The following is a 16954-nucleotide window of genomic DNA, read 5'->3' on the forward strand; positions in this document are numbered from 1 at the left end:
CTTCTTTAAAATATCAATAGATTTGTAATAACTTTTATAACATATCTATTGATTTCGCATCATGTGTCATATGCCGATCCATCATGAGATGTGCATATGTGATGAAACATCTTAAAAGCGAATAATATGAGATTTTTATAAGATCTCAATACAATTGTGCTATAATTTCACAACATGTGATATAAATATCATATGATGTTTCTTCATGTGATGTGCTTATGTGTTGGAAAAGTTGTTGTTGAGCGCACAAATTAGTATTTTTGTAACATATCAATTGATTTGGAAGCATTTCCTATTACATGATTTCAGTGATGCCACATGACGGTTCATCATGTGATGTGTTGAAAAAGCGTTTGATTGCATATAGTAATATGAAATTTTTATAACAGATCATGTGATATTATTGTCATATGATGGTTCGTCATATGATGTACATATGGTGATAAAAAAAAACCTTAAAAGCGAATGGTATAATATCTTTATAAGATCTCAATGCATTTATATGCATATGACGAAACATGTGATATGACATCATTTGAATGGTAGGCATGCAATATGCATTGCTTGGCAAATATAATTTGTATTAAAGATGTTATGTTGCGGGAATATTAGACAGTGTGAAGTCACATCCTTTTTATGACAATAATATCATTATCATAACTAGTAAGCAATATTTATATCATACGTAAAGGAGCATATGATCTGATGTCATCTGGGATTTATTGAGTTTGGAACCAGCTTAAACATTTTTCTTCCTCTTATTATTATTGTTGTTATTATTATTATTATTATTATTATTATTATTATTATTATTATTATTATTATTATTATTATTATTATTATTATTATTATTATTATTATTGTTATTAATAACCACAAAATGTTCTTTATCTACGTAAATAAATCCAAATTTCGCCACACAATTGCTTGCAACAAAAATTCTTTTATTTTTGTGATTCGTTTTTCTGCCTTTTTCAACTGTACAAGTTTTCGTGTAGCACGTTTCCGTCGAACTGCATATTTTCGTTTTATTTTGACGCGCACGCGCACACTGCATGGCACATGTCAACACCAAAGCCACCAGCACAAGCACCAACATACAATGACAGCAACCAAAACCACGACAACCGCCACCACAAACTGGGCAACAACATGACTAAGCAAGCACTTATACACACACACACACACACTCATTCAAGCGAAACTCGAGCATTTTCATGCTTGATTTTCTGCACTTGCGATTGAGTAATGTGACAAGTGCAATCGTGAATTTCATAGCAACGACATACATAGCTACATACACACACACACACATTCATAACTGCATATCTGCATGTTAGCCCAAATGCACTAAGCCAACTGACAAGCTGCAGCGCTGACGGTTTAACTGATTGTCTAGCGAATTGCACGTTTGAAGAACTTTTGCTTGGCTCTTTGGCATTAGCTTTGAAGTTTTTTCGCAATATACGCATATTTTTTATAACTAGAATTCATTTTTTTTATGAAGTTTTTAATATTATTGCTGATATCCTTGGTTTTGAAGAATACACAATTATTATATTTTTAATATAGTATAAGAAGTAGTATTGTGAGAAATGCTTCCGAATTGACAATCCTTGGCTGCTTATAAAACCGGATACGTTTCGGTTATGTACACCCGATTGTATGGGAAACGGCTGGGTAAACTATACGTATTCGTGTTCGAACTCCAAAATCAGGTCGTCATTTTTTAAGTTCCGAGTTTTGCTATAACTTAATTATTTATAATCTGATCAAAATTGAGCCGGACTGACAAAAAAATACACTTTCACTTATATTTATACATTTTTTTTACTATTTTTCATATACATATATAACGGTTGATATTTTATTGCACCTAATATTTCCAAATTATTAATTAATCAAATGTAAAATATTACGAAAAATTCATAGTCCGCAGTTTGGTTAAAATTTCAATGAAACGACTTGTATGCACAGCATATAATTTTTTAAGACTTTTTTCATTGATATAACATTTTTATTACTTTTTTGAAAATTTTTCATATACTCGTAAAGTATAAGGCCTAAAGCAATTTTCTCACATTTTTCATTATTTATTGCCATTATTTTTTAATTTTATTTGCTTTATTACTCTTTTTTGGCCCACTCCAAATTTGAGCGAAACTGAAGCGTACGAAATTCGTGTCACAGCAAATTTTCAATTTTTCACATTAAACCGCGGTTTATGCATTTTCCGATTTTTCCTAAATTTTATTTTTTTAATGTCGCATAAGCATATTTGCTTTGCTTTGCTTTTAATGCCAGCACTAAAATGCTGTGCAACAGTTTGCGGTCAATACGCTGCCCTCTCTCCGCTCCTCGCTCGCCGAAGTGGTGATCTTGCTAGCGCTGACAGTCTCACTAACGAATCCAATGCAAATTTTGCATTCATTATTAAATATTTCTGTGGTTTCGATATTTTCGCTCTATTCTTGGCCATTTTGCTGTTCGCTTTTTGTGATTTCGTCAGTTTTTGTGTTTGTTTGGGTTTTGGTGATTTTTCACGCTCGTGATTTGTATAAGATTTACAGCTGCTGTTGACAATCGTGTTTACACTTTGTCACCCAACTGATTGTACCTGATTTATTTATGCCTAACTATTTAGTTTTGGTTTTGTCATGCCAAGTCGGGCGCCCGAAAAATATTATGAAAAAACGATATAAAAATGTGGCGAAATAAAAAATGTAATTCTCCTTTGATTGCTAAATTTTATGTTTGCGGATAATTATCTTCGAGCTAAATTTATAACGATTGCTAGATTGCCATAGAAGCTAATAAAAAAGTGGAAATTTTACAATTTTAAATTCAAAACATTAAATTTGGTTATCCATAAATTTTTTGTATCATGAAAAGTTTGGTTTATTTCATATTTTAAGAAGTTACCTGGGTTCCTCAGGTAAAAAGCGTCCCTTTTTCAACAATTTTTTTCTCCTACAAAAATTAAATATTTTATTTAAATTTTTAATTGCTAGAAACATACACTATTAACAAAGAAATTCTGAAATTTTTGGAAAAAAATTATTTTAACTCGGCCATTGGAAGCCATTTCCGGTGACCCCTCAGAAAAAATATGCGCCTGAGTTGGCAGGATGGCTCCTTACACGATCAACAAAAGTGAAAGGAAGGAAACAAAAACTGGAAATTGAAAATTTCGCGACATTTTTTCCTTAAATAGTTGTAATCAAAAACAAGAAAAAACCGAACACCGAAGCTAATATACCCTTCACAGGTGCATTTCTTTTAGTAACTATGTCTTCAGTTTGTATGGAAGCTATATGCTATAGTAATCCGATCTGAACAATTTTTTCGGAGATTACATTATTGCCTTAAAAAATAATCTGTACCAAATTTGGTGAAGATACATTGTCAAATGTGAAAGTTCTCCATACAAGAACTTGATTCCGATCGTTCAATTTGTATGGTAGCTATATGCTATAGTTAACCGATCTGACCGCTGTCTCGAGAAATCTTCGGTAAAAACATTCTATAAACTTTTTCACTTGAACAACTTTTCTCATTTAAAGCTTTGATAATTAAAATTTTTTGCACTTGGCAACCAAACAATATTTTTTCTACTCGTTTCTTTTATCGTTTTCATTAAAATTTTGAGCAAGTGCACTTTTCTTAAATCTATTTTTCTAACAGTATTTTATCAATTCGTTTCTATTATCATTTTTACGTATTAATTATAACTTTAGCAGGTGGCAACTCTTCTCAAAAACTTAAATTTTTATAAAATCTATTTATTCCAACAACATTTTATCAACTCTCTTACCTTAATCATTTTTCCTGGAGAGTTAATGTTTTTATTAGGTGGCAACCCTACTAAAATAATATTATCTTTTTGGCACCTTCCTTAAAATTTTTTACTCAAGTTCTCGTTTTTTTTATCACTTTCATTAAAATTGTTAGGAAGTGGCAACTCTTCTCAAAAAATATTTAAATTTGCATCTTTATTAAATCCATTTTTTTAACAATATGTTATCAACTCGTTTCTTTCATAGTTTTCACTTATTAATTATAATTTTGCTAAGTGGCAGCCCTTTTTAAAAACTTACTATTTTACCAACTCGCTTACTTTCATCACTTTCACTTCATAATTATTTTTTTATTAGTTGGCAACCCTACTAAAAAAATTAATTTTTTTTTGGCTCGTTCTAAAATCTCTTTACCTTAAATTATCTCTTTCGTCTATTTCATCGTTTTTGTAATTAAAATTTTTAACAGGTGGCAACCCTTAGAACTTTTTTTAATTTTTTTTAAATTATCTCTTTCGTCTATTTCATCGTTTTTGTAATTAAAATTTTTAACAGGTGGCAACTCTTAGAACTTTTTTTTTTAATTTTATTTCCTTTTCTTCAATTTCTATTTCTTGTGGTAACTTTTCTAGCTCGTCGATGTATTTAAAATACATTTTCCGAAAAGGTGGCAACCTTTTTCAAACATATTTCCATCAATCGTATCCTAAACTTTTTAGTTTGACAATGCTATTGTGATATGGATTTCACTTATTCTTTTTAACTAATAGTTGGCACCACTTCTCAAACTTTTTTTTAAACAATAAAGTTTCAGATCATTCGTTTTTTAAGCCTTAACAACTCTTTGAACATCCCATGCCTTTATTTGTTACAGTTTGCTGTGTAAAATTTTTCAATGAAAATACAAAACGAGAATCTGTAACGGTTCTTTTATAATCTTTCTTTATTGCATAGCAAGTAAAAATTGTACAAAAAAAAAGCTTCATAAATAAATATAAAAATATAAAATTAAATAATATTTCATAGTTCTTTTTCATTTAAAAATAAATTAAATTTAAGACCAAACCCAATTTATAACACAATTTGACTTTCTCCTTTTCACTTCTTTGCAGAACCTAAATAATTTACAACAACTACTACGAATTTCACCACACTTTCAACAACAACAACGAAACGCATCACTAACTAACTAAGTTGAACACAAAACACCGCACACTTCGCAACGCCGGCACTGCAGCGTCCACGCGCCTGCGCAGCGCCACGTCAAGCGCTAAATGATTGGCACGGATGAGATGTCATCCACTGGCATGGATATAAGTGAAACATTTCGCGCGGAGGAGCTGACTAAAACGGATTTTTTCGATTTCGTCTCGGCGCCCGATATGGGCATTGGTATCGGTGTCGGCGCAGATGTGGTCGACATCGGTATGGGTGTGGGCAGTCTGCATGCGGGCAGCATAAGCACCGGCACACACCAGCATCATCAGCAGCACCAACAGCAGCAGCAACAACAGCATACGCATCATCAGCAGCACAGTCACCAGCAGCAACAACAGCAACAGCAGCAGCATGCGCACCATCAACAACAGCAACAACAACACAGTCATGAGCAAAGCAATAACTTAGCCGGCAGCATACCACACGATGGTGGCGGTGGCACCAGCAGTGGGAGTGCTTGTGTTGGCGGACGTGTTGGCACTCCGGGTAACGGCAGCAGTTGCATAGATGGCTCAGATGGTAACAGTAATGGCAACAGTAGTGATCCCACATTGCAGGGCTATGAGGTGAGCGAAATGTTCATTGATAACCAATTGAAATGGTGTTGGAAATTTCTTTTAATTTTTTGCGAATATAGCATATACAACTGTAATTAACACAGCTGGTTAGTAAGTTGGCTCAATACTGAGTCTATTTAGTTGCCAAAGTACTATTTTTTGGTGATTTCAAACACAGTCTCCTTAGAATATAATTTTTTAACGAGCTTCTGTAATGTTTGTGACAAAAAAATATATCATTTTAATTTGGATTTTTTTAATGGGCTTACCGATATTTTCATCCATTCGGGCGACATGACTTAACCGGCATAGCCGCTGTCTTTTAATTCACTGAAATCATACAGCTCATCGCTTCATCTAATGCGATATTCGCAGTTGCCCATGTGCATCATGTGCATCTTCCGCAGAATCTATCTCTCGAACACTCCTAAGGCCGGCTAATCAGATGTCTCTATCGTCTATGCCGCTGTACCATACAGCAGGACGGGAATAATGACTGACTTATAGAGTTTAGTCTTTGCTCATTGAGAGAGGACTTTCCTTTTCAATTGTGAACTTAGTCCGAAGTAGCACCTGTTGGCAAGAGTTATCCTGCTGTATTAATTCTCATTCCAAGATAGACGAAATTATCTGCGACTTCGAAGTTATGACTAACAACAATGACGTGGGAGCCAAATCGCGAGTGTGACGACTGTTTGTTTGATGATAGGAGATATTTAATCCTGTCCTCGTTCACTACCAGACCCGCTTCCTATCAATTGATCAATTCTTGAAGAATCAGGTATCGAACGGCTCAAGAGAGTTCCTTCCCGATCTTGGTGGAGCTTTTGTTATTTCTCAACGTCAGTTTATAAAGCCTTATTAGTTTTGCGAGGATACCAAATTCAAACATAGCGGCAAAACTGCAGCTCTTTTCGTGCTGTCGAAGGCGGCTTTAAAATCGATGAAGAGATGGTCTGACCATCTTCCTTTCACAGATCTTTTCTAAGAATGGCATATGAAGAAAATCTGGTCACTTGTAGATTTTCCAGGTCTACAGCCACACTGATAAAATCCAAACAGTTTGTTGGCGGTGGGTTTCCGTCTTTTACACAATATGCGCGATCGAACCTTATATGCGATGTTGAGGAGACTTATCACACGGTAGTTGGCGCAAATTTTGGGGTCTCCCCTTTTGTAGATTGGGCAGAGCACACTTAAATTCCAATCGTCGGGCATGCTTTTGTCCGACCATATTCTACAAAGAAGCTGATGCATGTTCCTTATCAGTTTTTCGCCGCCGTGTTTGAATAGCTCTGATGGCAATACATTAGCTCCCGCCTGTTTGTGGTTTTTCAGACGGGTACTTGCTCAGCGTACTTCTTCATGGTCGGGCAATGGAACCTCTGCTCCATCGTCATCGAGTGGGAAATTGGCTTCATTATCTCCTATCTCTCTTATAATAAAAAGATAAAGACGTAGATGAAAAACAGATTACCAACAGGATGAGTATCAGCTGACCGATCGGATAGTGCTCTAGAAACTGATGATTGAATGAGGAACTGAGTCCCAAAGAGTGTATCAGCCGATTGATTAATCCGTGATCTAAAAAGTGATGATCAAATAATATAATAATAATGTAATATGATCAAATGAATAGTAGAGTACCAAAGCGATAAATATCGGCTGATCGATCAGTTAGTGATCAGTGAATTAAAAAGTGATGATCAAAGGAGTAATAGGTAATCAAAGAAACGGATACGAGCTAATTGATCAGTCTGTGATCTAAAAAAATCATTATCAAATGAGTTAAGAAATGAACATCAGCCGGTCGATCACTCCGTAATATAAAAACTGATAATCAAATTATGAACAGGGAGCCATCCATACTCATATAGGAATACAATATACAAAAACTAGCCCACTAACAAAGGCGACGGCAAAAATATAGTTCATATACCTATATTATTTATATTTCTTGAACTAAAAGAAAACTTAACCTCCATAAAGCGACCAAACCTGATTTCAATGAGTTCAACAAAGATTATGATGTTTTCACAGTCAACCAAAAAACAGACAAAAAAGGCATAGATATATAAATAATTTTGCATTGCAACAACAATAAACCAGTGTTGCTGTCATGTCAGTTGTCGACTTTAAATACCGAAATAATACAAATTCAACACAAACAACAAAAATAAAGCAAAAGATTGCGCGTAAAACGACAGCCGAGAAAATTGAGGGAACAAAATCAAAATGCAACAACAAAAGCAACTAGAGGGCAGTACTAACCACAACAGCAGCAGCCAAAGCAACACTTACAATGCAGTAGTAACGACGAGACAGTAGCCGAAATAAAATGAAAAAAACAAAATCCGAACGAATAGATAAAAGAAAGGCAGTGGACTAGAAAAATCGATTGGCACTCAGTGCGAGTGGACTCGTAGCACTCGATGCTTGATAGGCCAGGCTAACAATGTACTGGCTGCTACCAAAATGCGGCTACTGTTGTTGCTGCTGCTGCCAGCGCTATAGCTGCAGCCGCTTGGCAGTTGTTGTTCTGCATGTTGCACCTACAGACATCCTGTTGCAAACATATGCGATACTCGTAAAATTTAGTAAACTTCCAATGTAGACAATGCTTGTTATTGCTCTGTTAGACACAAGTGACTGCGGGCGGGTGCAACTCAAATGCACCACAACAAAAATACACACAAGAAATGCAAAGTAAAATGCGAAAAGCAAAAAGCAAAAGACTAGAACGAGTAACTGAAAGGTGAGCGCACAGACGAATTAGGTGAAGTGCCATAAATGCCACAAACAGCAACAACAACAACAACATGCGTACATACAGCACGTACATATATGCGACAGTTTGCACGTGTGTGAGTTTGCGGTGTAGGTGTGGTGAGTATGCCTAAGTGTATCAAGTTGCAACACATGCAACAATAGCCTTGGAGGGCATAGCCAAAAATTGACATGGCACGTGCTGCATGCAACAGCACCATATGCACTTGGTGAACTTGCAACAGCGAGCAACACTCGCTATCCACAACGATGTGGGGCACGAGCCAAACAACAGCTGGCTGACTTAGCTGGCTACCGCATGTTGCATTTGCCACGACTTATTCGGGCTGCTGGCTGCTTTCACAGCGCATATAGGCGACGGTGGCAAGCGTGCAGTCAAATGGACAGTTAGCCAGTCTGATAGTCAGCCTGCTGGCTCAAGTAGTCAGCCAGTTGGTCTGATGGCACAGTAGCCGAGCGGCCGCAGCGGCAGCGGCAGCTTCATTGTTGCGCATTTTGTGGCATTTGAATGCGCAGTTGGCGCGGTCATAGAAAGTGCAAACATATGCGCCAACTGCACTTGAGCGCGCGCGTGTGTGTATGTGTGTTTGAGTGGTGCGGTGAGTGTGTGTGTGTGCGGTGCTTAAGCGCCTGAAATATTAAATTGCTTTTAGCAAAGAAAAAGTTCGAAAGTCTTTTCACAGCTACGAATTTGTATTGAGTTTTCTTTATGTTTCTTCTTCTTTTTGCTATTTTTTGCATTTTGCATTAGCCAAACAAAGGACTTAAGCAGCAAACTTGTTGCCGCCTTTATATTTGACTTATGCTTTTTTCACATTTTTCCAGCTCATTGTTTCATTTTCGGTTTTTGTTTACATATATTTTTTGTTGATCAAGACAAAAGCATGTGTTAGTTACAACAGTTAGGTTATGTAAACGCATACAGAGAAATCACTAATTTGTGCGCTTTTAGCGGAAAACTCGACTTTAGCAACTGGTTTTCTTATGCTAATCGACGATTTCGTTTCATTTAAAAGAAAATTTAAGCAAAAGCACAATAAAAAATGGCAACTTGGACTACTCTGAAGCTAGAACGCCCTTCACATGTGCATTTTTCATACATAAAAAGGTGTAAAAAGGCCGCTATGTTGATATTGAACGACCAGTTTATATGACAGCTATATGCTATAGTCGGCTGACTATACAATAGCTTCGGAGATTGTAGTATTGCATTAAATAACAATCTGTGCCGAATTTCGTATAGATATCTTGTCAAATAAGAAAGTGTTCAATACAGGCACTTGATTTTGATTTACCAGTTTGTATGGCAGATATAGCATATTGTGATCTCATCTGAATCATATTTTCACAAATTGTGTTCATTACTTTGGACAATGATCTGTACCAAACTTCGAGAATATATCTTATCAAATAAAAAAGTTTTTCATACAAGAACTACTTTTTTAACAGTCAGTGTGTATGACAGCTATATGCTATGGCAGGTCGATCTGAACAATATGTTTTGAGATTAGAGCCTTTCCCCTGGTAATATTCTGTACGAAGTTTCGCAAAAATATGAAATCAAATTAAACAGTTTTTCAAACAAGAACTTGATTTTTTTCGATCAGGTTCTATGTATATAGGGTATAGCAGACCTATATCGGAGTTTTAGATTTTTATAAGCAGCTTCTTAAAGAGAAAAAAACGTGAGCAAAATTTCAAGTCGATTTTTCAAAAACTGAGGGACTAGTTCGCGGATATGTAGACATTCAGACTGATATGGCTAAATCTTCATTCTAATCATTTATATTTAGGATCTTCGATGTTTCCTTCTGGGTGTTACAAATTTCGTGGCAACTTAATATAATTTAATTTCGACTTATAAATAATGTGTAAAATATATTTTGGTAGGGTCGAAGGGTGACAAATCCTACTCAACACAAAACTAATCAAAAAAGGACTCCAATATGAACTCTATTTATAGTAAGGGGAAGCATCGAAATCCTAAATGCACGAATTTACGCCGCTTAACCTAACCTACTTCTAACACAAAACTCTCCCACAGAACCATCGGTTAAGTATTTCTTCGTCAGGAGAAGAATCTGATACAACTAAAATGTTTCAATCTGAAATCACCTCAAACATGATGGTGCAGACTTTTATTCATTTAAGTGTAAATATGGCATTAGAGCTGGAGACAAATATTAAGTTGCTTCAACATAAGCCTTAGTCTCGCCGATTTCCTCATCATTGTCACAGTACTTTTTTACCGCAAGCATTCACTTGAGTCCTGTAAACAAGAGAAACCCTATGAAGGCCAAATTCCAAAAATACTGAAGAAGCAGAATCAATTTGAAGCGCAAATCTTGCGATCTTGCCATCGTTTTCATTGAGGCACTTTGTTTAGAGCTTTCGAATACAAAAAAAATCATTAAGAATATGTTCAACACTATCCTCCGATATCTATCCATCTAATGTCCATAAACAACTGATTTTGTCCTCATTTCTAATAATTTAGGGAAAGTTTACGGAGGTAGGTTTTGTTGCTTCAAAGAGGGCGATTTTTGTATTAACAACCGTCCGCGTGAAGGAAAGTCAAAAACCTTTGAAGATGCACCATTGGAAGCGTTACTCGATGAGGATTGGAAGTCATTCGCTAAACCATTTTAAAGCGACTAAATGCGCTGAGAATGTTTTAGAAACAATGAACATGGGTTTCTTAATATCAGTGGGAGATACGAAAAAGTGATCCCGTTGCATGACAAAGTTTCACTATCTCGTTATCAAGCCTGTTAAAGCTTACCTGTAAACGCTTAAACGAGAAATCGTACCATAGCCTCTATATTCCCCAGATATTGCACCGTCCGTTTGTTATTCGTTCTGCTCGATGGCAAATGGTCTGTCTCAGAAGCAATTCCACTCACAAGACGGCAATGAAAAATGGCTTGATTCTTGAATAAAATTGCAAAATGATAGTTTTACTGAAATGGGAATCGAGCTTTACCAAAAAAATTGGAAAAAGTTGTCAGCGAAACTTCAAATAATTAATTTATAACAATTTCTTTAGAATTCAATTGCATTTTCATTAAAAAAAAATCGTGAACTTAATTGCGCCCCTAAAACTGAAGTCCTGTCTTTAAATTCATGCTTTTTCCTCCCATTTAGTTCTGGCACGCCGACAAGGATCCCACTAGTCGTCTGGATGCCACCATTTTTGAGGACCTCGACCGCTATTGTTGGCAACAACAGGCTGTTGTGAACGCCGCGGCATCGCCTGTGCCCACAACGGCCGCCACACACCAGCATCGCGCCACACCCGCTAACAGCTTACAGCATTCCTCGCATCTGCATAGCCCAGCATCGCCAAATCAAACGCATCCGCATCAACAACAACAACATCTACATCATCAGTCACCGCATCAGCATATGCACACACAGCAGCAACAACAACAACACCAACAGTCAGCCGCCATCCATCACACGCAACGACAAATGTCGCTCAACAATAGCAGTTCCTGTGCACAACAAAGCGCCACACAAGTTGCCAACAACAATGCAACAAGCAATAATACTTCACTGAGCCACAACCACAGCAACAACAACAATAATAATAATAATAATAGCAGCAACAGTAACGGCAATGCCAGTATGACGGTGGATAACAGCGACGGCCAAATCTACACAATCACAGTATTAAATGGCAATGAGTCATGGCTGAAGCGTGAGCCCGAGGATGCCGCTGCGCAACTGTCCAACACACTGGATCTGGACAGCTTGCTCGGTAGCTTTCCGGGTTATATCAAATCCGAGTATCCCTATGATGAGAGTCCGGCTGGTTATGGCACGTCGGAGGGCAGCGGCAGGGATGGCAATATTACTGGTGATATGGTGAATGGGCTGGGAATGGGCGCGAATGCGGCGACAGGACTACATGGTGGCAATAGTGGGAGTGTTGTGAATAGTCAGCGTTTGCCTTCACTGGTGACGGCCATCTCGTTGGCAGGCGGCGTTGGTGGCATGGGCGGTGTCGGCAGTCCGTCGCAGTTGGCACAATTTCAAAACAACAACAACGACTGGCATATGGCGGATCACAATGCAGAGCAGGTGAGAAACAATCACATGTTTGTTTGTATTTATGTAGAAGCTAGCGAAACCGTTTAAAGTTTAGGTTATGTTTGCAATTTTTGCTTCGCTGATGTATGTACCTTTGAAGTGGAGTGAAGCTCATAGTCAGCATATCATGGAAAATCTAACGACTCTTCAATAAAACTCAGCAATTTTTATCCATCAAAAAGAAGAGGAGGGCCTAGTCGTACGCCCTCTTAATTAATTTGGTGTTAGGGTACCTTTCGACAACTCACAGACTTCCATTTTTCTAGTACTCAATATATTTGCTTGAACTCTATAGGTGCTTTTCGACTTGACAATACTTTTTCAGGGATTAGAAATGAATTTATATCAAGAACTGACTCCAAATTCCATGTGTAGCAAACTTTGGCGAAGGTCAAATCTAAACGCTGGCAATTTTTTATGAACAATTGATCAATACATTCTTTCTTATCACTTTAGAACTCAGCTGAATCCTTGCTGCGTAGCGCTTTGCAGGGTAAGGGTTATTCCAAAGGCATACACATGCAAAACGGCATTTCATTGCTGCCCTCCTCACCCACAGTCAAGGAAGAGGAAATGCGAAGGCTACTCTTTCCACCAGATGCGGTAAGTAAGCTAAAGAAAACTTTGTCATTAGTAAAAAAAACAAACAAAAATATAAAAGTAGTGCCTCCTATTTATATTGAAAAACTCGTCTACATTCTCAAACCCAAATATTCCACCACTAATTGCACGTACTTAAATATACAAAATTTCATGTGTTCAAATTTCATCAAAACTCGTACTTTTCTCTCTCTTTGCGCGCTTTGCTCAACTCTTTACAGGACACACTCTCTTTCGGCGACTCAGCGCTCAGCGCAGCCCAAATGTTTGAGGACACACATGCCTCGCAGCTAGTTGGCAGCCAGCATCCCAATGGCGGTGTCAACAGCGCAGGCGTGTCCAGCCTCATGGTCGACGATATGTTCCTATCACTAGAAAGCGCCTTCAGCGACGACTTCGAGAAGATCAAGCGCATTGCCAATGAAGTGCAGCAATTCTGTTCGCCAACATCGAGTGCCGATTATGGCGCCAGCGACGTGTTGATGCAAATATCGCCAGCAGCTGGCGCTAATGTGGGCGCCACGAGTGTGCAGCAGCTGCAGCAGCAACAGCAACAACAACAAATGCTTTCACCGGCAACAACGCCAACGAGTATGCCACAACAACAGCAACTATCGCCATTGCCACAAGCGGCTATGCCAGCGCTGCATATGACGGGTCCGCAGTCGGTTGGGCAGCCAGTACCGCGCGTATTGCATGCACAGCAACAGCACGTAGCTGGTGGAAAGACAAGCGCGGTTAGCAGCAGTAGCGGCACCAGCAGCGGCAGCACTACCAAAGTGACAAAGAAGTACAAGCGCTCCACATCCAGCACGCAACACCACAATAATAACAACAACAACAATCCAAATATAACCAATCACAACAGCAGCACGGGCAGCGGCGGCAGTGCCCAGCCAGCTGGCGGCGCCACAGCAAATAGCGCGAATGGCCCAACCAGCGGCGGCAGCAGCTCGAGCACCAGCAGCAACAGCCCCACCCACTGTAATGGGCAGCGCAAGGAGCGTTCGCTGCACTACTGCTCCATCTGCTCGAAGGGCTTTAAGGACAAGTACTCAGTGAACGTGCACATACGCACACACACCGGCGAGAAGCCCTTCACCTGCTCACTGTGCGGCAAAAGCTTCCGCCAGAAGGCGCACCTGGCCAAACACTACCAGACGCATATGGCGCAGAAGCATAACGGTGGTTTGGTGAAGAGCGGTGGTGGCAGCGGAGGCGGGGGTGGCGGTGGCAACTCCAGCAAGCATCAGCGTGCGGCAGCGGCAGCAGCAGCGGCAACAGCAGCAGCAGTGGCAGCTGCAGCTTCAGCGCAATCAGCGAGTGGTGGCATGTCGATTGTGCCCAATAGTTGCGCGGGCAGTGTGGTGGCGGCAGCTGTGCATCAACGGCAACTGAATGTGGCAACATCGCTGGGTATGGCCGCGGGTGTGCGTGCGGTAGCCGGCGGTGTGGTGTCCACCGTCTCGGTGGGTGGACCAATGAACGGACCCACGCTAGGCGCTGTGAATGCAAACGTGCTGCCACCAGCGAATGGCCTGCTGGCGAATCGGTAAAAGTATGTACTTATGTATGTGTAGCGCTTTAGAAAATTAATTTGTATTTGTATTTTTCTGTTATTTAAGTAAAAAAATATCTTGTTCCTAATGCTCAATACGAATACTCCTATGCACAAAATCAGCTATTGCCACATATTTGTACAAATGTCACGGTACATATATGTGTACTCACACACTCGTTGCTACTAGTTCCCTTTATTTGTATTACTTTAACTTACTCTTAAAAATATATTTATGCCTTTAGAGAATACTTTTACTCTGCGAAGTGTCTAAATACTTTAATTAGCATCCTATATACTCAGATATGCGCGCTTCACTATGCAAACATACAACTTCTAACTAATCGAATTTACACACACATTCCTATAAATATACTTAAAAGCATATCTACTCATATCTAATTACATAGAAATTAAATTTATTTTTATTTGTTGTCGATTCAAAGCCATTTGCTCTTTGCTGCAATACAAAACACAAAAATTAATTGGGTGCAAAGGTATTAAAGAATATAAAAAATATGAAAAATATTTTTGTGCAAGGTTTTCCCATAAGAGTGATATGATTTCTTTAAAAAAAGGAATTGTTCATGAAATTCAAATGTTTTTTTTTTAGTGTGAAGTACAATCGTTACAATTACGTTCCGAAAATAACATCTTTCAAGTGGCATGCACTACTTCTTTTGCAGCAACGAATTGGACGAACCCAATTTTCTAGTACTTTTTCCACTAAAACAAACCGTATGCAACGAATAGCACATTCAATACTGACTTCGAAATCCTTGAAGAGAGTCTGTTTTATTGCTAAAGCCCAATGACTTCAAATAACCGCACAAGAAGTAGTCTAATGGTATTAAATCACAACTGCTTGGAGGCCAATCAATGTCACAATTTCATATTTCATCATTTGCAATAATCAAATCTCCAAACATTTCTCGCAATAATTCGGTTGTTACACGTGATGAGTTGCACGTAACTTCATTTTAGTGAAACCAGATGTTGTCAAAATCAACTTGTTCCAATTGCGGCGATAAAAAGTTTGTTATCATCAATCTAAACCGCTCCCCATTGACAATAAAGACTTCATTTAACCACCAGCTTCATTTCGAAACCAGTACGGATCGATGGTTTCAACAGACCAAAAACTACACCAAACTGTTAATGTAGATGAATGTAGGGATTTTTCATATATAATTTATGGATTTGCTTCGCACCAAAATTGACAGTTTTTTTACTCACCGCACAGCTCAAATGAAAGTGAGCCTCATCGGAGAAGATCATTTTCCTAAAAAAATCGTTATCATTTTCAAGCAGTTCTAAGGCAAAATCAGCAAATTCACAATATTTCCGGTTGTCCAATGGCATCAGTTGTGGAGTGAGAACAATTTTATACGGATGCAAATCCAAACCCTTACCGCCATATTGTTGGTTTGAAACCAATTCTTGAGAACGTTTTGGAATCGGCAAACTGTGGTCTTCCGCAACACTTGCCTGAACGGCAGCAATATTTTCATTAATTCGAGTGGTTCTTTGTCTTATTAGCACTTGAACATTATGTAAAGAAAATTTATTCCTAAAGTTTTCAACAATTTGACGATTAGCGAGCACAAATCGGTTGCCGATTATTACGAACATAAAATAGGAAAAGCGCACGAAAAGTTGCAGTTGGGGAACGATCATTTTGATAACAAAAATCAATACGTTGTTCTTGGGTATGTCTTTCCTTGACAGAATTGTTTACTATTGCTTTACTGATTACAATGAAATAAATTACAGATTATCATATAATAAAAAAGGCAACAATGACACATAGAAATTGTATCATCCCTATTGGAAAACTCGTTATTTTTATATTTATAAATTGTAAATTGATAATCACGGAAGAAGTACGGATCAGTGACGCCGTCGGCCGCACAAAACCGTAATTTTTTCGTGATGCGGTGGTGACTCATGGAGTACGTACGAATGTACTTCCACAGAAATAAAGAACTTCAAACCATTTTTGTCTTATTTAAAAAGACATTTGTAGCGCTCTTATTGAATAACACTTCATAATACAGCGCTTAAATGTAGGCCAGTTTTGATTTCTAATGCTTTCAGAGAAAACGTGGCCTACATTTAGGATGACAGAGTAAAGAAAATAAAGTGAGAAAGAAGCAATACAAAAGATATTAAGTGTAACAAAAAAACAATTTGATAATAACAAAATGAATTCAAATTAAGAAAATTTAACAACCATTGAATTTTAGTAAAAAATATTTACCAAAATATTGTTGCTCAAAATGTGTTAATTTTTTGTCTCGATAATCAATCTAATAGTAGCAAAGCTTTAATACGTTTAATTACAA

At 37.9% G+C, this 16954-nt stretch overlaps 1 protein-coding gene across 1 annotated transcript; it reads left to right on the top strand.

The window, feature by feature from the left end:
* The first annotated feature begins 5071 nt into the window (after positions 1-5071).
* LOC120766909 (box A-binding factor) lies at positions 5072-14607 on the top strand. Its single transcript, XM_040092656.1, has 4 exons — positions 5072-5581; positions 11504-12442; positions 12908-13054; positions 13273-14607. The coding sequence occupies exons 1-4, from the start codon at positions 5072-5074 to the stop codon at positions 14605-14607; spliced, it is 2931 nt and encodes a 976-aa protein (XP_039948590.1).
* Positions 14608-16954: the final 2347 nt, after the last annotated feature.

The sequence above is a fragment of the Bactrocera tryoni genome, chromosome 1 (assembly GCF_016617805.1).
Source record: "Bactrocera tryoni isolate S06 chromosome 1, CSIRO_BtryS06_freeze2, whole genome shotgun sequence".
NCBI lineage: Eukaryota > Metazoa > Arthropoda > Insecta > Diptera > Tephritidae > Bactrocera > Bactrocera tryoni.